The sequence below is a fragment of the Podarcis melisellensis genome (genome assembly GCF_964234715.1).
Source record: "Podarcis melisellensis genome assembly, chromosome: 10".
NCBI lineage: Eukaryota > Metazoa > Chordata > Lepidosauria > Squamata > Lacertidae > Podarcis > Podarcis melisellensis.
In genome coordinates this window covers 21,055,976-21,082,982 of record NC_138542.1, presented here as the reverse complement: position 1 = coordinate 21,082,982, position 27,007 = coordinate 21,055,976, and the positions used below count along the sequence as shown (strand labels likewise).

Sequence of the window (27,007 nt, the reverse complement as noted above, 5' to 3'; positions counted from 1 at the left end):
AACCAGGGCTGTTCTCACCATAAGTTTGTTGCAATAAATTAAACACAAACAAAAACTGGCCATTTTAATACATCAACAATCCAAAACACAGTACTTGCACCTCAAACCCAACTTTAGACATTCAAGTTTTACACTAGAGTCAGTATTAGCAATCTCTGACAAGCTCTTTGCTTTCATTTTGTGGGAAAGCTTCTCACTTTAACTTATGAACATTAAACTCCCCCATCCTAGGGTGGAATCTACACACATATTTAAAAAATGCTTTTTTTGGGGGGGGGAGTTTTTAAAAAATACATTGAAATTGCCATAGCTCACTCTCGCCATCTCGTGTTGCATTTGTACATTGCACATTACAAAACACTTAAAACGTTTTATTTGCAGCAGTGTCGCTGAGTCCTAGGTCAGACCTGATTTCATCCAGCCCAGTACTATTTCTATTGCCTGCCCTTAGCATAACTTAGTGGCACAGCAATTCAAACCCTCTTTTAACTGGGTGGTGTGGAATTGGATGGACTGATATGTCAATCACGTTCCCTGTGGGCCGCTGTAGAACTGCCCCCTTCTGCCCACCAAATGAGGGGGTGAGCAGAAGTGTCGCTGGCAGGATCGCTTTGTGGGGTTTTCTAGTGTGGGGGCAGCCCTGAGCTGGAAACTGATGGATGCCAAGGCAGTTTCCATTATGTGACAGCACAGGGCTCAATTGCTTTGCTAGCTCCATGGCGGGACAGCAATCTGCCTGATCCTCCGCCTTCTGCTCTGGTTACCGTGCACGACAGGTCTACAAATACTTTGGCGACCCCGTCATTTCATTAAAACCTGCAGCCGGGGGGAGGGAGTTGCAATTGCTCCCTTAATCCGGCTGCTCTTTCCAACAAATAAAAGCATGTCTTTAGGGTTATTGTGCATCATGAGCGGGCAAGAGAGTGAGCTATTGTTCCCTTTTCCCTTTTCTATTGTTATTGTTGTTGTTGTTTTGTTGTGTCCAACTCTTTGTGACTTCATGGACCAGAGCACTCCAGGCACTCCTGTCTTCCACAGCCTCCCGCAGTTTGGTCAAACTCATGTTCGTAGCTTCGAGAACACGGTCCAACCATCTCGTCCTCTGCCGTCCCCTTCTCCTTGTGCCCTCAATCTTTCCCAACATCAGGGTCTTCTCTTCTCTTCTCATGAGGTGGCCAAAGTATTGGAGCCTCAGCTTCAGGATCTGTCCTTCCAGTGAGCACTCAGGGCTGATTTCCTTCTGAATGGATAGGTTTGATCTTCTTGCAGTCCATGGGACTCTCAAGAGTCACCTCCAGTACCATAATTCAAAAGCATCAATTCTTCGGCGATCAGCCTTCTTTATTGTCCAGCTCTCACTTCCCTTTTCTATATTAATTCATTAAAACTAAACACAAACTATATGGTGTGTTGTTTTTTCTTAAGAGGGGCTGGGGTGTTGTTTGGGCTTTTTTCTTGCTGTTGTTGTTTTTTGTATCTTTATTTCAGATTTATGGGGAAATGGATCAACTTGGTTTTGTATTTTTTAATGTTTTATCTGTGGTTTATGAGTATTTTTGTTCTGTCATAGTTCTGTATTATTTTAGTATCAGCTCGACCACTTACCTCTCTCTGAAAGAAATTCCAAGCATGAGTAAGCCACTGATATCTAGGCAAGCCATAGTTGGTCATTCTGGCTTTCAAAGTGACCATATCTGACCACTGCACAGGGACCTGAAGGCAGGGAGACAAAACACAGAAACATAAATCCATGTGTTGGAAGACTCAGGAAGGACAAAATAAAGTACTTCATTCAGCTATGCAATTCTCTCCCCTAGGAGGCAGTGATGGCCGCCATCTTGGATGGCTTCAAAAAGGGATGAGAGAAATTCATAAAGGCTAAGACTACTAGCACAACGTCTAAGCTCTGCAGTATGCTTCTGAATACAAGTTCAAGCTTGTTGTTAATTGTTTTTCACAGTGAGGATTTTCATGGCTCCCTTTTCTGAAGGCTGAGGAGGAAAAACCTCATCAAGTTTGCTCTTTTCTCTCAAAAACGGTTATATTGACTATGTTTGATATTTCATTGAAGGAAAGCAATACATTCTTGTTTAGAATTGTGCAAAATAACAACCACCACCACAACACCTGCACATGAAATTGGCCAAGATGATAGGGAATCAATTACAATGAATATTTATCCAGTAAAAGACCTGACTGAAAAACACTCTAATAAAATGATCCACAAAATGTGAAGAGAATAGATAGGAAAAAACACATGGGTGGTATTCAACTAAGTCCTACTCAGAATAGACCCATTGAAATAAATGAAGCTAAGTTAGTCACGTTCATTAGCTTCGGTGGGGCTAAATAGAACCACAGTTGAATACCACCCATAGTTTATTTTCGCTGGTAAAATAAACAGCAGCAGCAATACTTGCCCAGCAGTGCGTGCTTGATAGGTGTGAGGAAATATTTCCTTTACAATTCTCCCCTCCACCCACAAAAAATAAAGACTATTTTTAGATGTGTACAGCTTGTTTTCTCATGACCCCAGTCAGTGCTTGAGTAACAAGATTCAGCATGATTCTGTTTCCGTCAACTTTACTGTTCTCTGAGTGAGAGAGCAATTCTGCATCAAAATAAACGCCCACTGAAACACCATAATTCTGATCTCAATTCTGTAATTCTGCATTCCTACATTCACATTAACAACAAAACTATTACAGCTTTTTTCCTAGTTGGCTGAATGTTAAGGGGGTAGCCAGGCAGAGAAATTTCTGTTGCAGCTCCTCAAGTGATATCCCTCCCACTTTAGTGTGCGATAATCTGCAGGTATCTTCAGGTTTTTATGGGTTTTATCACTTGGCATCCTTGCCCTGCCTGTCCTTATTAGGTAGCGAGCTAACGGGAAAGCATTTTGCAAAAGCAAACTAGTGATAATGGCTCCTCGTAAAACTAAGCAACTATTATAGAGCAGGAGGTTTATCGTGTAAAAAAAGCACTAAATCCTCTCATGAAAACAGATGGTGTGACTCAAGACGGGGACCTCCATTCTGAAATAACGCTTCCAGACTGGTACATGCTGGAGTGTGAATGACAATACTATGGAATCCATTCTTAAACACAATTTAAAATGATGCCAGCTGAACTTGGTTCTATTTAAATCTGATTCAAGGTAATATCAGCTCTTTCCTGTTCTTTTACCACAATAAGCATTCAGTCTTTCAGTAAAGGACCCCTGGACGGTTAAGTCCAGTCAAAGGAGACTGGAGTTACGGCACTCATCTCGCTTTCAGGTTGAGGGAGCCGGCGTTTGTCCACAGACAGCTTTCCGGGTCATGTGGCCAGCATGACTAAACCGCTTCTGGTGCAATGGGACACCGTGGCGGAAACCAGAGTGCACGGAAACGCCGTTTACCTCCCCACCTCAGTGGTACCTATTTATCTACTTGCACTGGTGTGCTTTCGAACTGCTAGGTTGGCAGGAGCTGGGACTGAGCAACGGGAGCTCACCCTGTCATGGGGATTCCAACCGCCGACCTTTCGATTGGCAAACCCAAGAGGCTCAGTGGTTTAGACTACAGCGCCACCCGCCTCCCTTCAGTCAAGAGGAAGTCACTGCTAGCTTAGGTAAAGAAAGCTTTTTCAAAGCTTATAGCAAATCATCATTGCACCTTCCGACTTGGTATTTTCCCCTACCCTGGGTTTAGTTGAGTTAGTTTAATGATATACTTTTCACTTATCTCCATCAAACAAAGGTGAAACCAAAGTAGCTTCAAGGTATTAAAGTATAAAAATTACAAAAGCAAAATGCAAATGGTAAGCCGACTACAAGCAACACCATCGCAAAATGCAAGGCGGCAAAAGAGAAAAGAAGGACCATAACCAGGCCAAGAGACAGTGATTTGTTTCAGCGCATCAGGTGAGAACTAGTATTAATAAATTTCCAGCCATTCATGTTGACAAGGGCCAACTGTGACTTTTGTACCAGTATGGTGTCTTTGTGGTTGTGGACAGAAATTTGTAAATGAGAGGACAACTCATATGACAGGCTCACAAATGACTTCCCTCCCCCCCCCAAAAAAGAGGAGGGCAAGCAATATCACCCTTTACATTTTCAGATTTTTTTGTAACATGCCCTTCTAATGTTCCCCCACCTCATGATATCTGTGGATTAGTGAACAGAAACATACACGGGATGTTTATTCATTCCGCCACGAGTTACTCTACAAAATGGGTGAAATTGGACACTGTCACACTTCTAATAAATATTAATTATAACCTGAAAATGAAATGTCATGCCATGACATAGAGCCAAACATCAAATGACAACTATGGAAACTACCGTTAAAATGCAGGCAGCACTGGCGGTTGTATTACCTGAATTATTATTTTTTGTCACAGCTGCTGATGGAGTTAATTGGCCAGCTCAACTCCCTTCCAGTCTTTGTCAATATTAACAAACAGGAACTTGGAATAAGAGGTGCTTAGAATTAAAATCTCTATCTTAAGTGTGAATGGAGATCACAAAAATTGTCTGGGCATCTACAAGACACCCAAATCTTGAAATCTCGGGGAAAATAGCACAAATGTTGTGATTAAATAAGAGAGATTGTCACATTTGTAGGCCGACGTTCTTCTGTTGAACTGTCATTCAAATCATGAATGAGAAAATATACATTTCTCTGCATTCCTTGGTCTCCAGATGTACCTTCCAGAACAAAATCATTTCCCTGTCTTGTATAAATGTGCATCAAGATAAAAGCAGGTGTCTATAATATTTCTGAGAAAATGGTTTAATTCTTAGGGGTGTATAAGGAGGTTGAGGAATCAATGTGCACGATTGTGTCAATTTCTAATCAAGTACACTCTCAGCAAGCAGTCTGGATTTTAAAATCATGTTTATTGTCATTTTTCTAATAGCTTCCAGGCCTAAAACTCTGCTTCGAGGAAGCTAAGCACCAGTTTGTGGTTTCTCAGTCTTATGGAAGACATTAGACACACCGGACACACTTCTGGTTGTGAGAACTATCATAACAGAAATCAGATCCTCGATGCAAATGTTCTCACGGCAGATACATGCCAAAAAAGTGTCAAGTGAGACTTTAAATGCTGCAATGACTTTCCCCCCCTTAAGGATGCACAAGCACCAGCACTGACTAGACCTCTGACACTGCTTCGGGCGCTCTCATAGTTTTATGCGAAGTTGAAACCAAAATGGGCCACAGCTCAGATTGTTCTTTGCCCTTTCTGTTGCTTGGTCTTCATGAGCCGTAACTCCTGAGAGATACTCCGAGCTGCATAATTGGTACTGAAAGAAATGAGTTTATCTTAGTATTGTTATGAAGAGCAACAATAGTGAGTGAAAGGACACTTGTTCCAGGTTATACGTCTCTCACAGCATCTAACTGTGACCCTGAACTACAATTCCCATCTTCCTTGGTCATGCTGGCTGGAGCTGATGGGAGGTGTAGTTCAGCAGCATATGAAAGGCCACTGGTTAGACATTCCTGCCCTAAAAAACGAAAGAGATTTGTTGAGTTCACACCTAATGGGAAAGCTTGGCTTCCTGCTTACGAGAACAAGCCACAGCAAACTTCACGTGTTCCCTAGTCCTCTTCACACATGTACTGGAAGAAAAATCTGAAAGCTTCTGCTCTCGGTTTTAAACTGCTTATGATGTAAATGGAGTGAAGGTGAGAAGGAATATTTTTGTGAATTGATAGGATTCAAAGCAATTCATGGTTTAGGGGTAGCCCAAAGACAAAAGCAGGGAACTCACCAGTGACCTAAAAGTGAAAACTTGTGTTGGAAACTAAAGGAGAGCTATTGCTTGGGAAACACTGGGAAATAAATATTATTCCCCAATTAAAGCTGGAAATTTGGATAAATTTAAGAGTTCGCCGTGAAAGAATGCTGAACTTGGTTTCTTTCTTTCTTAGATGTCACGTTCCTGCCCAGCAAGAATGATATAAGCAGCAGAGAAATTTGCACAGCAAGTTATGCAGCAGAGGCTGCTGCGATGGCAAGGGCAGGTTGGCATCGCTTAGCTGGCTTCCCAACAACATGCCTTGCTCCTGGTTACGGGGTGAGGGGTGCAAGGCAGCGGGGATCTCAACAAGGTGCAGGCAGAGCTAATCCAATGCTGCTTCTGCTATGACCACACCAAGCACCTGGCTGCCTCACTCCCTTACCTGTCGGTAACCAGGAGCAACATGTGGCACTGGGAAGCCAGGTGATTCAACCACCAATACTGAACATTCACTGAACATGGCAGGTTGAGCGAACAGGTCTAGTGAGCAGTTCTCCGCCAACCCAGAAGCGGAGTTTTTGTGCTGAGAACAGAAGATAAAATGGGATAAACCCCTTGTAGGAAGGATAGAGCGTACAGGTAAGGACAAATTAAATATCAAATCCTTCACAGTTGTTATGTAGCAGACTCACACAACTAATTTCTAGTGCCCTTTGTAATAAACAAACTGTAATGGCCTGGGATTTGGACTCAGAGGCTGAACCTGAGGAATCCCAGCCTGCACAGGAGCTGAGCCGGGGCTGGGGTTCTCACCTGTGCTGGATCCTCAGGTGCAGGTACCAGCTGAGTCTCCTCTGGCCCCTGAGGTGATGGAGGACCCATTGCCTGCAGGTGCTCCTCTCTCAGCCCCCTTCAGGGGAAGAGGAGGTTGCCTCTGGGTCCGGTAACCCTCCAGCCTCTCCTGAGCTGCAGAGGCTCAGGGCAGAGAGGCGGAGGGAACTAAGTTTCTGCAGGAGGAGTGCTCGTCTGCAGGCCAGTAGAGGCGAGTCACTTGTGGACCGGGGCTGCCCTATGCCTCGGGGCAGATAAAAGCGGGCCAGCCCAAGTACCAAGTTGCGGGAGCAACATTGTTGGTAGCCTGTTCCTGCCTGCACCCTGTCCTGCTCTTCTGCCAGAGTTCCTGACCTCACTTGGCTCCCTGCCTTGGACCCCGCCTCGCCTTTGATGGACAGCCTCCATACCGGACCCTCGACCTCGGACTGGACTCAGACCTCTAGATATAGCTGCATCGCAGGAGTGTGGATGCCAGAAGAGAGAATGAGAAACTTAATCCCAGTGATCTTCACCACAGTTCCTTATACAGCAGACAACATGACCCTGCTGAACTTCTTCATTAACACAGAGTGTGTGCAGCGAATGGAGTGTAGAAATAAAAAGCTGTCTCCAATATCTTTGATTAGTTTTATTTTCGAAAACGTAACAGCCAAACGCTGCAAGCCATCACTCATCCTCACCAGCAGCTTACAAGACATTTAATCAAACTAAATACAGTTTGAATTAACCAATTATCCTTGTCAGGAGCTCATCCTACACTTGAGTAGGAGCCTGGTAGAGACACATCCCAACTGGCATGTTCTCTCCCTCCTGGTCGTTCGTTCGGGAGCTTCAAAAGCTTTCTTCTGCCCAAATATCACAGTGACCGATGCCAACAGACATCAGCACACTTAGGGATCCACAGAGTTTTCGCAGCTTGCGTAAAAGAACTCAGCATTTTGGCTAATCTACTTTATTTACATACAAACACACACTATAACATGGCTCCCTCTCTCTCTAGCATCAGACAGCAAAGAGAAAAAGAACAAAGGACAATAGTCCCACTTCATGGGACACAGTAACACAAACTTCCTGTCTCCGTCACTTTCCACTTTGTGGAGTCAAAACATACACCGTCATGTGAAAGACAAGAATCCCATGACTGCAATCATGGAGCAGGAATTCTAACATCCATATCCCTTCCTGCACCCGGTGCAGAAAGTAACTCCCTTTTTAATTAGGCAAAAAGTCGAGAAACCACAGGTATGCAATTAAGTAGGTCAAACTGCAAACATGCATCTCTGAAACCAACCTGGTTCCTGAGTAGCATTATTGACCACTTTAAGATAAAGGAAAACCAACGGACCCTTGTGTACAGCCCCCAGCAGGGGTCAGCCTTGCCCACCAAGACCTACAACCACGCAGGATGGGCCACCACTGACCCAATGTTTCTTGTGTATTTTCCTCTGCACTGTTGCTGCCTGTTCACCTGCCCTCTCCAAACATGTAAGCGGTGACAAAGGTACGGCTAAAATGCAGCATCTTCCACATGGGGGGCCTGCCGAGAGACTGGGACACAGTGGAGGAATCTTCCCCCAGTGCCTTACACTGGTATGACATCTCCTTCAAGTCCAACCCTCCAGCAGCGCCTGTCAAGAAGCATTATTCCTGAGCTCCCAAAAACTCTTCCTTCCTCACAATCCCAGAGGAAGGGGGGAAACACTCAGCGGATGAAGGAAGCATGCAGTTACATTTCCATTTTTATTCTGACATTTCAACAAAGTAATCTATTTTTAAAATTTTTTTAAGAAACTGCAGTTGTATTTGGAATAGTCGCCTCTCGCTGGAAATCTGTACAGCAAGGGAATGAATTCTGATGAAAACTGTTAGCATGCATTTTCAGACGCGAGATCTGCCAGAAATTCCTTTGGTCCCAGTGCTGTACAAATACCAAATGAACTCTCTCTTTTCATTTAAAAAGAGAAAGAAAACAGCCAACGCCACAGCGTTGTAATTTCTAATACACTTGCTGCTGTTGAAAAGGCCACTGCCGCGGTTATATTTTGGCAGCTGTGTGAAAAAACGTGTCACTCTCTTCATAAATATGTACCAGACGGAATATAAGATGGGAGAATTTAACCGTTAGCCGAATAACATGCCAGCTTCTTTTCTCCTCGGTGATTAAACTATTTCCCCATGCAAGAACAACACCTCTAGCTTGAAAAGGATGCCACCTCAAGGCAAAAAGCTCATATGAATAATTGCTGTTTTAGAAATGATGCGAGTTTTCCACAGACCACGAGCAACTTAAGAAACAGTCGCTAGACTTTTTCCAGCACATGGCATTTAATGGATGGAATATATTGTGGCCCCGATCCAGCTGTGACTAAGACAGCAATCCTAACAATCCAGTGAATACACCCAATGGGGAGCAAACCTGTACGGAACTGCTGTGCGTACCTTGTTGAAAGCAACAGAGCTTTCAAACAAGTCAAGACTGACCTGTTTCATTTATTTCAATGGGTTTCAAAAGAACAGCTACATTTATCTGAGTCAAGGACTAGTGCCTGGTCATGTAACACAGAATTTCAATATGCAACCTCCTCAAAAGGAAATGAAGATTGCAGTCTCTCCCTCTAGACACACACACACACACACACACACACACACACATTTTTTGAAAATATGTTACAAATGGGTGCCATTTCCCCAACTCAAAGCAATACAAATAAAAGCAAAACATCCTCACACGACAGTGCCTGCACATTCAAAACTAATTTTCGGGATTAATATGAAATAATTTGTAACTATCAGGTGATTCTGTGTTTGCACATTACTGCTTATGTGGGCAAGATATAAGCAAAAGGAAGCCTTTAATATGGGTAGAATGTGAGACTGCAATCCTGTACACGCTTACTTGAGGGTAAGTCTTATTAAGGTAAAAAAAAAAAAAGGTAAAGGACCCATGGAGGGTTAAGTCCAGTCAAAGGTGACTATGGGGTTGTAGTGCTCATCTTGCTTTCAGGCCGAGGGAGCCGGCGTTTGTCCACAGACAGCTTTCCGGGTCATGTGGCCAGCATGACTAAACCGCTTCTGCCACAACAGAACACCGTGACAGAAGCCAGAGCGCACGGAAATGCTGTTTACCTTCCCGCTGCAGCAGTACCTATTTATCTACTTGAACTGGTATGCTTTCAAACTGCTAGGTTGGCAGGAGCTGGGACAGAGCAACAGGAGCTCACCCCATAACGGGGATTCGAACCACCAACCTTCCAATCAGCAAGCCCAAGAGGTTTTATTAAGTTTTATTAAGCTCAGTGAGTAGACTTGCAAGGGGGTTGTGCTGAGAGTCGCTTTTACATGGCGAGTTAATTTGTCCATTCTCACTGCAAATTCTGATTGCATGGGTCTCATTCCTATAATCCTTTGGTGAGGCTAATTTTTTCTCAATGAAAATTTGCCTCGGTATAATGCAGGACACAGAGAGCCAGGTTTCAAAAAACCCCGATTATATTCATATTAAGCACATTTTTAGACACGACTGCATTTCCAAAAGGACAGCTGATAATCTTACACATACAAAAGCACCTGTTGTTAAAACTGCTATTCAAGGATTAATCTGAGCTCATACTTGGCCCCCACATCCTGTTTTCACTGCTAGGATTCCTCCCTGTAGAACACCCAAAATAATAATGAAAAATGCCTCTAAACATGCACAGCGTAATAAATTTTAAAAATTCTGTCATGGTTATTCATCAAGGAAGTGCTTTCTGACATTCCACTTTACACAACAATACAAATTAGAATGCTTCAAAATAGATAAAAAACACAATCCTGGACACATTTACTGAGAATTCCAGTGAGATATATTGGACTTACAGCCCAGTTGGTGGGTTTAAGATTCGCACATCACTAACACTAAGCAAGAGAATCCCAAGGCTGCCATTGGACAACCACTTACCTGGAAGTAAGCTCCATTTAACTCAACAGGACATACTTCTGAGTAGACCAGTACAGGATTGCACGTCAAACATTCAATTGATTTCCATAGGCTTTGTTTCCAAATAAACGTGCTTAGAATGGCAGCACAAATTAGAGAGAAGGGATTGTAGTTGGTTCTCAAATGGAATTCATTCCGGAAGTCCGTTCGACTTCCAAAACGTTCGGAAACCAAAGTGCAGCTTCTGATTGGCTGCAGAAAGCTCCTGCAGCCAATTGGAAGCCGCGGAAGCCCCGTCGGACGTTCGGCTTCCAAAAATAGTTTACAAACCAGAACACTCACTTCTGGGTTTGCAGCGTTTGAGAGCCAAAACTTTCGAGAACTAAGCTGTTTGAAAACCAAGGTACGGCTGTATTTTTTTCCAATCAAAATATTTGAACGCTGTACATTACCCACTCACCGCAATTTCCTGCTCGTAGGTCCAAACACCGCAGGCCAGTTCAATGCAGAATATCACAAGCAAACTTCCAAAATACTGCAAAACACAAAACAGGAGTTAAATTGTAACTAGTCTAGTAGGGAGAAATGACTTCTTGTTTTAAAACACAATTTTCACGCTCTAAAAATCCTAAAATAATTTTGGCTTCTTAACCAAACGCATATAACGTTTTGGTATAGTTAACCTACCTCCCAGTCCCATGGAAAGCGAGATGTTCCAAGCCCACTTAATCAATGGGATGGATGCAAGCCAACTGCTGTGATAATAAACAATTAGACAAAAGCTGCTCATAGAGGGTAGTTTTTGCCCTGAGGGTAGTTTTCAAGAATTCAGGGTAAGAGGAATTCAGAACAGGCAGCTGGTGCTATCATAGCAGGTTACATAATCAGTGGCTGTTCAATTCCAAGTAATAATTTTAGGATCAAGTTACAAGGCAGTTATTTACCATGTAGTAAATCAAAGCTGGTTTACCATACTGTTATTTCTGCAAAAAAAAAAAAAAAAAGCCTTGCTACTCTAGCCACTACCCCACAAATCGCACTGATGTGACGAACGACACACTAGGAGGAATATTATTGGTAGCAACCACAGTTTGGCATATATACAGCACATCTGAGCGTTCGAAGGGTTTCCCATGTGTCCTTTCAGGAAACCTACAGAAAGCTATTTGGTCGCTATCATCGGCTGTGGGTCTTATTTAAGGTCACCCAGGAAGCAAATAGTTAAAGTGAGTGCTGATCCACAGCTATATCAGTTGTTTAAAAAAGGTGTTTAAAAATGCAACCTTTGTGGTTTGGTAACCACATCGACTTATAGGGTGGATATAGGAGAAATAATTCCTGGCACCCTCCGGTTCAGTCATAGCGCCAGGAGATTTCAGTCGGCAAGCTTTAATTGGAAGATGGGCATGTATCAAGCATTTCTTGTCTTAGGGCTTATTAATAGGAGATGTTTGCGCACGACAGAGGGAGAGAAGGATTGTTTTCTCATTTGTTACTGAAATTCAAAGACATACAAATTTGTTATTGGCATCAGAACAACCAGGGACCAACAATGAGAAGGAATCTCTCATATTCAGGCTGCAGGCCTATGACTAATTTACCCAGTCACACATGCCCCCTTTGAACAGTTTGGGTCAAGGAAACACACTTTGAAAGGGGCACAGCCATTTTCAGTCGCTATGGCAGTGGCGACTTTGGGCCCATCCTTCCGTTAAGCCTCCACATTGCTCCACCTCCAACTGCACTGCAGCTCATCACTGAACAAGAGTACAGTGGTACCTCGGGTTACATATGCTTCAGGTTACAGACGCTTCAGGTTACAGACTCCGCTAACCCAGAAATAGTGCTTCAGGTTAAGAACTTTGCTTCAGGATGAGAACAGAAATCGTGCTCTGGCGGCGCAGCAGCAGCAGGAGGCCCCATTAGCTAAAGTGGTGCTTCAGGTTAAGAACAGTTTCAGGTTAAGTACGGACTTCCGGAACAAATTAAGTACTTAACCTGAGGTACCACTGTGCAGCATGCTAAAATGGTCTGAGGTATTTCATAGAATAGGTGGCTACTTTGGTCAGTGGTAGACCTGGTTCAGGGAACTCAGGTTTCTGAGAAACGGTTGCAGAGGGGGTAGAATGAGGTGGGGAACCTCAGGAACAGACACCAAATGTGTCCCACTTGAGTCCCCTTGGGATTCTTCCCACTCCACAACCCCTATCCTCAGATTGCATCCATCAAAGGTCATGTTCTGTGCCCTCCTCGAGTCAGTGCATCATTGAACAGTGATAATGCTACTCTTTTGGCTGTATAGGTCATAGCTGTCAACTTTTCCCTTTTCTTGCGAGAAATCCTATTCGGAATAAGGGAATTTCCCTTTAAAAAAGGGAAACGTTGACAGCTATGGTATAGGTGTACATGGGTAGGCAAACTAAGGCCCGGGGGCCAGATTCGGCCTAATCGCCTTCTAAATCTGGCCCTCGGACAGTCCAGGAATCAGCATGTTTTTATATGAGTAGTGTGTGTCCTTTTATTTAAAGTGCATCTCTGGGTTATTTGTGGGGCCTGCCTGGTGTTTTTACGTGAGTAGAATGTGTGCTTTTATTTAAAATGCATCTCTGGGTTATTTGTGGGGCATAGGAATTCATTCATTTCCCCCCCAAAAAATACAGTCCAGCCCCCCACAAGGTTTGAGGGACAGTGGACCAGCCCCCTGCTGAAAAAGTTTGCTGACCCCTGGATGAGGTGGCTGGGTGCCGAAATCCCAAGGGAGCAGAAAAGACTATTTATGTATGCGATCACAGCTGCACGGATGTTATTGGCCCAAAGATGGAAAGATGATAAAGTTCTTACCAGAGACGAATGGCAGATGAAGTTGATGGACTATGCTAAAAGGGCTTAAATGACCAGAAGAATCAGAAATCAGGAAGACCAAAATTTTAATAAGGAAGGGGAAAATGTATAACCATTGTAAACGGTTAAAATCGTTAGTAGGATTATGGCTTTCAGAAAGTCGCCTATGCAGAAATGTGCCTTTGGGCAGTTTCCCTGACCCTGAGAGAGAATGTGCAGATTATGTACAGCAAAGAAGTGGGGGAAGTGTTGCTCTTGGGAAATGTTGTTGTTTTAAGAAAAGCATTTTATGGGTCTTTCCCTTTGCGAAAGTGTTTCCTATTTTCTCTCTTCTGTCAAAGTTACAGCGTTGCTAGAAAACCAATTAATCATTTGTCAGGATGCATCTTCCGCTCTTATTAATTTATTCCCTTTCACTGCTCTAATAAATAACGAACATGCATACAGTGTGTCGTACGGATCGACTCTGCCATCATATTTCAGGCAATGGTGCAAGGAATGCTGGGCTTGGAAATAGAAAATGCTTCACATGCAACCGTTCAGCCACTTCTTCAGCACTCAATATATTGGTTTAATTCCAACATTTCCCTTTTTCTGAATGCCATTAAATGTTTCACAGCTGAAGCAACACAGTGTGTGTGTGTGTGTGTGTGTAAAATAAATGGCTTTCTGCCTTACACCAGGTTTTCAGAAAGTTTGTGAATAACTACACAGATAGCTTTTAAGTACTGTTAAAAAGACAGGGGGGAGAGGGAAAGATAAAAAGTTGGGAAACACTGATCTACAGCGAGCAAGGAATCGACACAATGTTTGCAACAAGCAGTCAAAACACACTTCCCAGAAACAACTGGTGAGATTGTAGGTGGGAGATTCTGGCTCAAGAAAGAGAGAAAGAAGATTAGTTGGTGCCTGGGAGAATGTCAAGAATAGATCAGCCACTCTCACATTACAGGGGTTTATGTATGGATTTTATAACTAAATTTATACTTGTAAACCGCTCAGATGCCATTTTGTCATGCAAGCGGTATATAAATCAAACAATTATAACAGCTATTATTGTTATTTCTAGGAATCATTGTATTACTTTTTGTCTCTACAAAACACTTTGTTATTCTGAAACTGTTAATCTTTTATTTTATTCTATTTATATGAAAATTTATTTACCGCTAGCTTGTGTAGAACACATCCACACAGTGTACAAATATATATATACATATAAACGACAATAAATGTTACGAGAAAGTGCAGCATTTCCTACTGGCTACCAGTTTTCTTCCGAGAAACAAGCAATCCAGACATCGGCCTGTACCCTCAGAAGCATCTCATGACCCCCAGCAGAACACTCAATTTGCAAAGGGAACTCAAAAGGAGAAGATGAGAGCCAAGAAAAGTCCCTGCCTTTGTAACCGATGGCTTCTGCTGCTCAGATCATAGTTACAACCCAACGAAGCGTAATGAGAGGCGGCCCAAAGATCACTCTGGAAGCTGCTCTTTTAAAACTCTGATTAAATCCGGGAACAGCATCCCAAATAATGGGAAATGAATTCCTCAGGGGACACTTCTTTTCGGCTACCCTGATCAAAATCCCGGAGTGATGAAACTCAGCTTTTCCCGTTTGCATGGCAATAAAAGGGCGTTTCCTCAGCTGGGAAGACAAACTATTTTAGAAATGAAATGAATGTCGTTAGGTCTTTAAAAATAATTCCTCTTCATGACAGATATGATCAAAGCAAAAGGGTGGACTTAGGTCAAGCAAATTGAAATGTAGCTGTTGACTTCAGGGAAATCAGGATGAAACTAAATGATCCCCCTTATTGTTTGCCAGTACATGGGGTGTGAAGATTCACAATACTGCTAAATTGTTGTTTTTTTGAAAGCCCCAAATGTTCTGCGGAGTGTGTTAATTTTCTCAGGTTTCCCCTGAATGTGGCACTATTCTTTTTGGGTTGTGCATGTGTGTGTTTTCAATGCAGACTTCATTCCTTCTCCACATTACCATTTCAAAGATAATATAAATGCCATGTGTTTATCAGTTTATTCCCACACGATCAAATACAAGTGAAACATCATTTCAGATGGTTCGAACAGAAAGTGAATGAGAGGAAAGTTGAGTTTTCCTGAGCAAAGTGAGAGCTTCCATGTGCTGCTGAGGAAACCATGGTCCCATGCACACAACAGGGCCCCTAGATATAGAAATACATGGATGTCAAGATGGTGTCGTGCTATCCTCCCATTATTTGCCATCTTGGCAAATAATCCTCAAGGCTAGAGGGGGAGAGACCTGTGGAGGGTGACTACCACTGCTTAAAAGCAAAGCAAAGAAACCTGTAGTCCAATGGTCAATAAGTATGGCAGTTGTGTCATGAATTGCTCACCCTTTCTGTAAGAGTAGGAATATGCAGCATTGACAGGAACAAGCAGATACTCCTCCATTAGGCTGATCAAGCATAAGACGTTGCCTTGATGCAGCATTTTGAGAATGCCATGTGGGATTCTCTTGAGCAAAGAATCCTACTGGCGCATTCGGAAGTCAAAGATGACCTTCTAGGAAGCACGTTCCTGGTGAACTAGGAACTTTGCCACATAAACCGTACTTCTAACAACTGTACTTCTTATGTCACCTCAATTGTCAATAAGATATTGGAAGAACCTTGGGGAAGAACCTAGTGGGTACGATGAACCTAGTACATGGTAGGTAGCATGGCTCTGGGGTTTGGTTCTTGGACTCTCGTCAGTTGGTTCTTGGACTCCAGTTCCCATCAGCCAGCATTGCCAACGATCAGAGATAATGGGAGCTGAAGTCTAACCACATCTGGAAAGCCACAGGTATGCCATTAATGCTGTAGAGCAGTGTTGGCCAAACCCGGGTCTCCAGCTGTTTTTGGACTACAAATCCCATCATCCCTAACCACTGGTCCTGCTAGCTAGGGACGATGGGAGTCGTAGTCCAAGTTTGGGAAGCACTGCTCTACAGCATAGCCTCTCAGTATAGCCCCACCTGTGGAAAAGCTGCTAGAGGGCTCACAGACAAGCTGTCTTCACTCAGTTTCCCCCGATATTCCACGGAAAGCCCACCTCACCCCTCCAGACACATCCCAGGCCTTCCTGTGGCCCCTGCAACTCTCAGGAGATCCTGATCATCGAAATTTCTGTATTCAAGTGCATTGCTATTGTGAGCAACAGTTAAGCACAGGGCTATCTTTATTAGAAGAAATGAGTCTGGGAGCCAACGTGATTAAACAGCAAAAGAGTGTCAGGAGCAGCTGGCACCATCAGCTCCCTGCCCAAGCTGTCAGCCTGATAGGCAGCTGCTGGCAGGAGTCAAGAAACCAGAAGAAGCCAGGCAAGGCAGCCCTGGGGGAGGAGAAGGAAGAGTGCTCAACCTGGATAAAGGTGTGCCCTGCAGCACATTTAGGGAGGGGATGTCAGGGACCGTGCTGAGAAGGTCTGCACTGAGGAGAAATGGTAGGAACCTCCCCCTCCCTCTGCTCCTGACCAGGATACTGAATCTCCCCAGGAGCAGGAGGACAGTATAGATTTGGAACAGTGGTTTGCAGAGGGGCATAGTTCAGAAGGCAGAAGCTGGGGAATACTGGAAGGGGGACAGCTAGGAGAAGTAACACTGGGAGAGAGAGGGTTAACAGATTCACTGTCTCTGGAAAGCATTCATCCGCTCAGCCCAAGGTCAAGAAGAGCTGAACAGAAAGCACAGTGGTTACGAGCTCAGGGTACAAGATGCAGTAGTGACTAGTGACGTGAGTGACTAGGGAGGAAGTGGGTGAAACCCTTAATTGGGAGCACCACCATTCCTAGAAAATGGATTCTTTGTTCTCTTGCTGTGATCATTAAAGACTCCTTTCCTTTGTTCTGCTTATCTACTGCCAAAGGGGGGGGGGAGTTGATTCCCTGAAGCCTGACAGAGAGCAAGGATGGAGTAGAAGTAACAGGGGAAAAACAAAGAGGTCTGCTAGGCTGTGGGCAAGATTGTCCACAACAACTTAGGCCTCAGCATGGGAGGAAAGAAAAGGCAGCATTTCTGGGACTTGCTACCCCAGCAGAGGGTTGGGGAGGGAAAGGGTAACTGAAGGAAGGGGCAGGCTCCTTGCACATCTGACAACAGAGGAAAAGCAAGGCTGCTTGAATAAACAGCTCTCAGAAGGGCTCAAAGGACAAGAAAGGCTCTAAACTCATCTGAAGGAAAAGTTCGCCAGACTTTTTAAAAAGCCACAGTTTAGCATTGCATTAGCGTTGAGGAAACCACAGAAACACAGTATCACACAATTGTAAGGTTGGAAGAGATCCCGAATCCTATTCAAAATAAGGGAATTTCCCTTAAAAAAAGGGAAACGTTGACAGCTATGGACAGATGGCCGTCCAACCTCTGCTTTTAAATCTCCAAGGAAGGAGAGTCCACCACCTCTCGTGGAAGTCTGTTCCGCTGTCACACAGCAGGGTTGCTTGTGTTTCTCTATCCATGCTTTTCTGAGGCAAGACTTGGTTCAGCAAACTATGTTTCTTTAAAACACAGGCAATGCAACAAACCATAGTTTACACTTAACTATGGCTAAGGACATAGAAGCACTGAGCCAGTGTCATACTTACAGCAGTGTGAAACTAGCTGGCTGCTATTAAACTTGTTAAAAACCTTCAATTGTTCAATTTTGGTCTGAAAGCAAGATAACAAAATGCCCCTTATGCGTCTTTTTCCCTCATAGATTTTTCAGTGTTTTTAAAGCTAGATAGAAGAGGCCGCAAACGGGGGGAAATATATCTGAAAACTGAATGTGCAGACTCTCTAGCCATACGCTAGAACTACATGCTTTATTCTGAGCTGAAGTGTTAAATACCTCCTGAGATGTGGGACTCTGCAGAACACGATTGCAAAGAAAGCAAAAGGAACCATATAAGTATTTAAGGTGCTGCTGCTATACATTTTGAAAGCAATTCAAAAAAGAGGATTGCGCATACTCTCCTTGCCAAAACATTCAGCGCTGACCACCCCAAAATACAAAAAAAGCTGATGAAAAGCCGGTAATCCAGCATGGATGAATCCCAGTCTCTGTCACGCCTGGTTCTCTGCAGACCTTAACGCTAAACCTCTGTCAGTTGTTTATATTTTTTCCTGCTCATACTGATTGGCTATTGAGTGATATATTGAAACACTCCCATTTAGCAAATAATCAAAGTCCAGTGTCAATATTTGTACAAGGTAATGGAGCAGCTGGTGGACTCTCAATTTGGTACTTAGGTGGCGACTGCATTCCTTCATGCCGGGCACCAACTCCCCTACATACCTAAACCCCAAAGTGTAGGTGACCAAAGCACTCCAGGAGATTAAGGTAAATATTACGGGGAAGAGGTTCTGCCTCACTTCCTCTGCTAGAAGGCAACGTGTGGGAAACTGTAGTGCTAGGAGTCAAAATGATGTGGTTCTTCTTTTCCTGAAGGAGCATCTCCACTCCCATCGTCCATCCCGGACACTGAGATCCAGCTCCGAGGTCCTTCTGGCAGTTCCCTCAGGGCAAGAAGTGAAGTTACAGGGAACCAGACAAAGGGCCTTCTCAGTAGTGGCGCCCGCCCTGTGGAACGCCATCCCATCAGATGTCAAGGAAAAAAATAACTACAGTGGTACCTCAGTTTACGAACTTAATCCGTTTCAGAAAACCATTCTTAAACAGAAACTGTTCTTAAACCAAGGTGCGCTTTCCCTAATGAGGCCTCCTGCCGCTGGTGCCCTTCCACTGTTCGATTCCGTTCTTAGACCGAGGTAACGTTCTCAAACCAAGACACTATTTCTGGTTTTGCAGAGTTTGTAAACCAAACTGTTCTTAAACTGGGCTGTTCTTAAACCGAGGTACCACTGTATCTGACTTTTAGAAGACATCTGAAGGCAGCCTTGTATAGGGAAGTTTTAAATGTTTATTACGCTTTTATATTTGCTGGGAGCCACTCAGAGTAGATGGGGCAACCCAGTCAGATGGGCATGGTATTGTTGTTGTTGTTGTTGTTGTTATTAATGGCCAGCACAACCCATGGCTGGCCGATGCGATGTGATGCAGATCCATGGATGATCCCCATAAACAGGATGGCCTATACCTTGTGAGTGTCATATCTGACAGTCACCCACTGCAAACTATCACACAATTCTGCCATTTAACTAAGAGTTACCTGGATGACTAGATCACATGCTGCAAACGTAACAGCCCTGATGGATCAGGGTTTTACACAATGGCAATACAGCCACCTCAGGGAAATCCACAAAGGCAATCACTCTCTGCTGTTGTTGCTCCTTAGCAGTTGGTATTTAGAGACATGTTGTCGCTGAATCACAAGGCTCCATTTAGCCCCACCCCAACCCCATGACTAGCAACTATTGAATTTGTATAATCCCCCTTTAAAGGCCGTCTAAGCAACCGGTCAACATTACATCTTGCAGCAGTGAATTTCGTAAGTTAATTACAATAGCATGTTAAGTGGTTAAATTGCCCCAAAGTCTTGCCAATCGATGGCAAATGAGCTCTAGTTTTAAGAGACCAGGGTTGAAATCTTGTGAAACTCATTTTCATTATGAGAAAGTGGCCTTTCAAGTTCTTGCAATTATGGAGGAAGCCTCTTGAACGTACATGACTGAAAAGGACCTGCAACTTTCAGGTCTGTGTTATTATGCCAAAAAGACAAAAACAACGCTCACAGTCCTTCTGGAGCCTCAAGTAAGAGGCCAGGGGAAGGCCTTGAAAGTGGAAAGGAGAGATTAAAGGCTGAAGCTATTGAGAGAAGTAACTGGGAAGAGGAAGAAGAAGAAGAAGAAGAAGAAGAAGAAGAAGAAGAAGAAGAAGAAGAAGAAGAAGAAGAAGAAGAAGAAGAAGAAGAAGAAGAAGAGCCCGCCTTAGCAACAAAGCAAAGTACAGTTGTTGCTTTTGTTAGCGAACTCCATTTGTTTGCTTGCGCAACTGATGGACATTATATGGACTCTTGTATCATATGGGAGGAGGAAAGAGAGGAGGCTCACCCCAGAGGAGCCAGCACAGGGAGGCTCATCTCAAAGGGCAATTTAGAGGCACAGGTTTGAGCATCAAGAAAATTCCTCTTATGTGGATGATGTTGTGTGGGTTCTTTCAGAAGAGAGAAGGGTCTTCCCACAATACATGCAGAACTCAGCACTGATGCCTTCAGACTGCAACCACATACCCTCCAACATTTCTCCAATGAAAACAGGGACGTCCTATTCAATATTATTATTATTATTATTATTATTATTATTATTATTATTACTACTACTACTACCCCACCCTTCTGACTGGGTTGTCCCAGACAATCTGGGCGGCCCCCAATACATATAAAACCATAACAAAACAATAAACCTTTTTTTTAAAAAAACCTTCCCTATAATTATACAGTTACTTATCTCCTTGGCTCAGGGGTTGGATAACTCCATACTCTCCAACATTTTTCCAATGAAAATAGAGATGTCCTAAGGAAAAGTGGGGCAGTCCGGGATCAAATCAGAAACCTAGATGGCTTCTGTAAATTCAGGACTGTCACTGGAAAATAGGGGCACTTGGAGAGTCTGCAACCACATATTTCCAGCTACTATGACTTATTTGTACTTTTGATGTATGAGCTACTTCTGAGGGCCCAAGCCAGTCCACGGTCTGTGTGTGGGTGTGTTAATGGACAAACTGAAAAAGTTGCATCCATATTAGAAAGTTATGAGGAGGGAGATGTATTTTAGGAGTTAAAATGGCACGAAACGCCAGTTCACCTACAGGTCATGAATGCCAGCTATTCATCTTCTGCTACCAAATCTGGGAATCCTATCAGCTGCCACGACCTGTTTGGTTCTATCTGCACAACTTTATTCAGTCATAAAGGAACTTAATCATTGTTAAACCAAGATCTTACACATTTTGGTCTGGCTTACGTAGAGAGGGACAAGCCAGTTTATAGATTCATTGCACCATGCATGACTGTGTTAAGCAAATGTTAAAATACAAATCATTTGGCTGTGCAGTGAGAGCCTTCCAGTGCTTATCTGCCAAACAATATTTATTTTTCTGCCATTTTTCCGATAAAAGCTATTAGTAAAGAGATTTGTGCCGTCAGCTCAGAGATATATTCCTAACAGATTTTCTTTGTTATATAGATACAAATCCACAGGAAAGCAATAATTCTGGCCCATGCTTCGGTCGGTTGTAACAAAAGCCTATTTTCTTACTACTTCTTCTTTTTTAAAAATTCCACCAGCTTCACGGTCGTATTTTTGTCAAATAATGACATAGTGTGTTTTTAATGGCTAACCAAGATGATAAAAGAATTTCAAGAGGCAGTAGACATTTGTGGAAATTACTTCTTACAATCTTGGCGTATTCAAGGCTGAATCTGAGCCAAGGCTTGGCCCTATAGTTTGTGTAACTGCAATAAAAAGTGCCTCTGAGCATGTGAAGAACACATTTTTCAAACCATGGATGAGTCAGAGACTCATGTACCTGGAATTGAAGAAAGGTTAAAAACTAATGGTCAGAAACTATGGTCCCTCTTTAGATGACATTAGCCATTGGTTCTTAGAATGTGGGTTCCAATCCACAAGCTTGTATCACAATACATTTGTTAGTCGACACTGCAAGATGCAATGGGTTGTATCCACCTAAGTTTTGATCAGAGTAGACCCAATGAAATTTAAGGACCTAAATTAGTCATGCTCATTAATTTCAATGGATCTACTCTTAATATGACTAAAGTCGAGCCCAACTCCATGTTGGCTTTTCAGCAAGAGACCAACATAGATTTGAAAGTTATTAAGCATTTAATGTGTCCAACTTTTCCTGCACGTTTTTCTGTTCCCATGTCCTATTCACTGGTAACAAAGCCATGTCTAGCCAAAATAGCCACCTCTGACTTTTTTCCACTCATCAAGTTCCAGTGGGTCCACCTGAAATTAACCAGTCTTCCAGCAGTGAACTGTGGTCAATATTCAGCCCACCCCTGTGGTAAAAAAGGTAAAAGGTAAAGGACCCCTGGAGGGTTAGGTCCAGTCAAAGGCGACTATGGGGTGCAGCGCTCATCTCGCTTTCAGGCTGAGGGAGCCGGCGTTTGTCCAGACAGCTTTTCGGGTCATGTGGCCAGCATGTCTAAACTGCTTCTGGTGCAACGGAACACCATGACGGAAGCCAGAGCACACAGAAATGTTGTTTACCTTCCTGCCACAGCAGTACCTATTTATCTACTTGCATTGGTATGCTTTCGAGCTGCTAGGTTGGCAGGAGCTGGGACTGAGCAACAGGAGCTCACTCCGTCATGGGGATTTGAACCGCTGACCCTCTGATCGGCAAGCCCAAGAGGTGCAGTGGTTTAGACCACAGCACCACCTGCATCCACACTGGCTCATGGACTACAGAGAATTTTCTTGTGAGAGGAAATAAGAGAACTATAGGAGCTCAGATCAGCTATGGACACAAAAGACTTCAACTAAATGGGTTGAGGCTGTGTGCTAGATCAGTTGGTGCTGAGATAATTTGTTAATTAACTGTATTTAGCAGCAGCAGCTTGTAAAAAGAGTTGAGCAATAACCTCCCAGCAATGGAGTCACAGAGTTGGAGATGGGTTGGATACCAGCTGAGCTAATGCAGAGCTCCTGCTGGTGTGTTTGTGCAGTCCTATTCTTGCTGCTGCTTCGCTCTTCCCTCTTCCCTGGTGTTGTAAACAAAATCTGCCCTTGTTCCCTTATGGGGTATCCAAGAGCCCATACAGTGTCATTATGTGGGTTCCCTATTGGTAGGAGAAAATAACAGAAGCCAACCAGAGAATATTGAGAAGCAAAGCAGCTAGTTAGCCTGATCTTTATTAAAGCTGTTGCAACAGGGTGCTCCCCTCACACACAGGAGGACGGAGGAGGACCAAGAACAAAGGTGTGCCAGCCCTTATATAAACATTTTAAATTGCCCACCCTGTAGTCCAAGAACACACCCAGAAACATCATACATACATCACAAAAGAGGCGGTCTACAACAGAAATCTAAGTGTGTTATCTCCTGTCTGGCAGGTTACCTGTTAATGGTCACTTGATTGGATTACCTGGGGAGCCTGGCCAGATGGTCTGTGAGCCACACCTTGTCACCCCTGTTGCAATTGCGGTCCCTCTCTTATTCCCATCTTCCCAGGCCGGCAAGGAGGAAAGATCTCAAGAACATCACTTTGCACCTGATGTCAGGTGAGTCCAAGGGACTCCTTGATGGGCAAGGAGTTACTTCCCATGCACATAGTAAACAGAGGTGAAACAGGTGTCTTTGCAATAGTGCAGAGCCCCCTGGGACATCCTGCCAACTTGCACAGGGCACCCACAGCATTTGAAATCCCTTGTTCTGTGACCACAAGCAGGTGATGTCCCATCTGCAGTTCAGTGCAAGTCCCATGAAAAGTAAGAAGCCCATTTCTGACAACTGGAGCCTATCTGTGGTGGTGTCATGGCTGGGATGGGGCTAGGCTGTGCCTCCGTAGCTGGAAGCAGCAATGCTTATGAACACCAGCTGCTGGAAACCACAGGAGGGGAGAGGGCTCTTGTGCTCAAATCCTGCTTGCTGATTCCCCAGAGGCAACTGGGAGAATAAGATGCTGGACTAGATGGGCCATTGGACTTAACCAGTAGGCTCTTCTTATGTTCTGATGGATCTGCCATCTTCTCCATGCCATAGATGTTGGCTGTTCCTCATCTAACTATACAGACCAGCTTCACTGCTTCCTTGACCTCCAAGAGGGAAAATGGGAGTTTTTCAAGGTTGTTGTTTAGTCATTTAGTCGTGTCCGACTCTGCGTGACCCCAAGGACCAGAGCATGCCAGGCACTCCTGTCTTCCACTGCCTCCCGCAGTTTGGTCAAACTCATGCTGGTAGCTTCGAGAACACTGTCCAACCATCTCATCCTCTGTCGTCCCCTTGTGCCCTCCATCCTTCCCAACATCAGGGTCTTTTCCAGGGAGTCTTCTCTTCTCATGAGGTAGCCAAAGTATTAGAGCCTCAGCTTCAGGATCTGTCCTTCCAGTGAGCACTCAGGGCTGATTTCCTTAAGAATGGATAGGTTTGATCTTCTTGCAGTCCATGGGACTCTCAAGAGTCTCCTCCAGCACCATAATTCAAAAGCATCAATTCTTCAGCGATCAGCCTTCTTTATGGTCCAGCTCTCACTTCCATACATCACTACTGGGAAAACCATAGCTTTAACTATACGGACTTTTGTTGGCAAGGTGATGTCTCTGCTTTTTAAGATGCTGTCTAGGTTTGTCACTGCTTTTCTCCCAAGAAGCAGGCGTCTTTTAATTTTGTGACTATGCCTACTAATATTTTGGTGTTTCTGCTTTCTTTATCAATTAAAAATTAGTGGAAGTCTTTATGAGAGGGACAGAAATCCTGCCTGCAGCCTTGCCCATATAGTCGTGAGATCTCCCTGCCTCTCTGAACTGTCTCTGAGGCAGCACCCTACTTTCCTGGCAGAAAGTGCTACTGGAAACAACGAATAATTTTCAGATAGGAATGTATAAGATTGCACGGCTAGCTTTTTAGAAAGTGATACCAGGCACCCATGTGTCTTTGATGTCAAGCTGAAATGGAATATTTAAGAGATCTTTCACATACCGAGAGATTTTTGCAAATGTGTAGATGATACGGAGGAGGAGAAGCAGGAGATTTGCATTTTATTTCAAAATAAAAATGACCCCCTAAAGCTACAGAAACGAAATACATTACAAATGGATCAGATGACAGAAAAATTCTGTGATGAAATTCTTCCTGCAAACATCTTAACTTTATGATGAGCAAGTGTTTTCCTCCAACCAGAATGCCCCAGCCACCTAATGCAAAACTAAGTATTTAAGAACCAGAATCTCTGTATATATAGCATTCACCAAACTGGAAACCAGATTATTTGGCAAAGAGCCAAACTGATAGGCGATCTGTGCTCAAAGTCTCATTGAATTAAATGGAAGCTTAACAATTCCTTGAAGCCTGAACTACCTGAAACTGATAGCATCTTTTATCCATTGCTGCTTCTTAAGTCGTCTCTTACTGGAATTACTGGCTGCAATTCTATTAGGTAAAACACTGGAAAGTCTAGTTAAGAGGAAATAAGCAATATAAAAGACAGATCTATTGTTCCTGTAAAGGGAGAATGACCACCATTATCTACCTAGCTCTACTGGCTTTTATTTTCAGGTCTGTTTTTTGAAAAAGAGAACTATAAAATATTGGTTTGGTGCTGTAGTCCTATTTCTGCAGCAACACTGGAGTTAATTCACTGCTGGCTCAGGAAACTTAGCATTATGGAAATGAAAAAATTGGTTTTATCATACGGCCAGCAATTTAAACCTTATTCCAGTGTACCAGCTTGGCACATACTGAAATGAACAAGTCTCGTGCTAGGAAAATCATTCTGCAGCATTTGTGGTTCATCTTAGCACATACTGTGCACGCCGGAATCAGTTCAATAGGGGGAAAGGCTAAATTTACTCAAGGAACCCTTTTAAATGTTGCCCCAGAAGCTACATCACTAGAAACTCATATCACAAAATAGCCATTGGAGCTATTTATTGCATTGAATAGCTTCCTCAGAAGAAGAAAAAAAGATCTGTTGCTTATCCACTTAGTTGCACAAGGCCAAATGCAGAATATCAGCTAGCTCTCTCAGGAACTATTCAAGCTAGGCAAGGCATGCAATTATAGACACTTGTTCAATCATGTAATTCTTGGTTGAGCTAAGACGGAGATTGGAGTTGCCTGGTGGCCTTGGGGAGCTCCCAGCTTTAGAGACTAGTTAGATGGGAGTCTGAGGCAGAGAGGCATGTAGTCTCAAAAACATACCCTCCAACAGTTCTCTGATGAAACTAGGGATGTCCTATTTTATAATAACAACAATCATTTTTATATTAAAATAATATATAAAATAATATTTTACAATACAGTGGTACCTCGGGTTACATACGCTTCAGGTTACAGACTCCACTAACCCAGAAATAGTACCTCAGGTTAAGAACTTTGCTTCAGGACGAGAACAAAAATCGTGTTCCGGTGGTGCGGCGGCAGCGGGAGGTCCCATTAGCTAAAGTGGTGCTTCAGGTTAAGAACAGTTTCAGGTTAAGAACAGACCTCTGGAATGAATTAAGTACGTAACCAGAGGTACCACTGTAATAATAATTTTATTATTTATACCCCACCCATCTGACTGGGTTGCCCTGGCCACTCTAGGTGGCTTCCAACATATGTAAAAACATAATTAAACATTAGAAAAAAAAACTTCCTTATACAGGGCTGCCTAAGATGTCTTTCTAAAGGTTGCATAGTTATCTCCTTGGCTCGGGGGTCATATAACTCCATACCTTCCAACATGTCTCTGATGAAAATAGGGACGTTCTAAGGGAAAGTGGGACATTCGGGAATCAAATCAGAAACCGGGACGGCTTCTATAAGTCTGGGACTGAAAATAGGGCCACACTGAGGGTCTGCAAAAAATGTGTCTCCATTTCAAATAGGGCTATGCTCGGGACGCTGTGTGGCAAGCGCTTTCTTCTTAGAAGGAGGAAAGGCGGTACAACAAAGCTTCAAATCTTAAGCTAGTGTTCCCTCAAGCTTTTACAGCTCACAGATTTAAGGCTGTAAAGGAGGCTTTGCAGTACAGCCTTAACACAGTTCTTGCAT

The 27,007-nt window shown here is 43.5% G+C and overlaps 1 protein-coding gene across 4 annotated transcripts in view; it reads right to left on the bottom strand.

The window, feature by feature from the left end:
• Positions 1 to 27,007, bottom strand: part of TSPAN12 (tetraspanin 12) — an 86,049-nt gene that overhangs the window by 11,078 nt on the left and 47,964 nt on the right. For all 4 annotated transcript variants that reach the window (XM_081929037.1, XM_081929036.1, XM_081929038.1 and 1 more), the window contains 2 exons: positions 10,948 to 11,022; positions 1,606 to 1,713 (listed from right to left, as the gene is read on the bottom strand). In XM_081929037.1, coding sequence (XP_081785163.1) covers positions 1,606 to 1,713; positions 10,948 to 11,022 — 183 coding nt within the window. The remainder of the gene's footprint in view (positions 1 to 1,605; positions 1,714 to 10,947; positions 11,023 to 27,007) is intronic.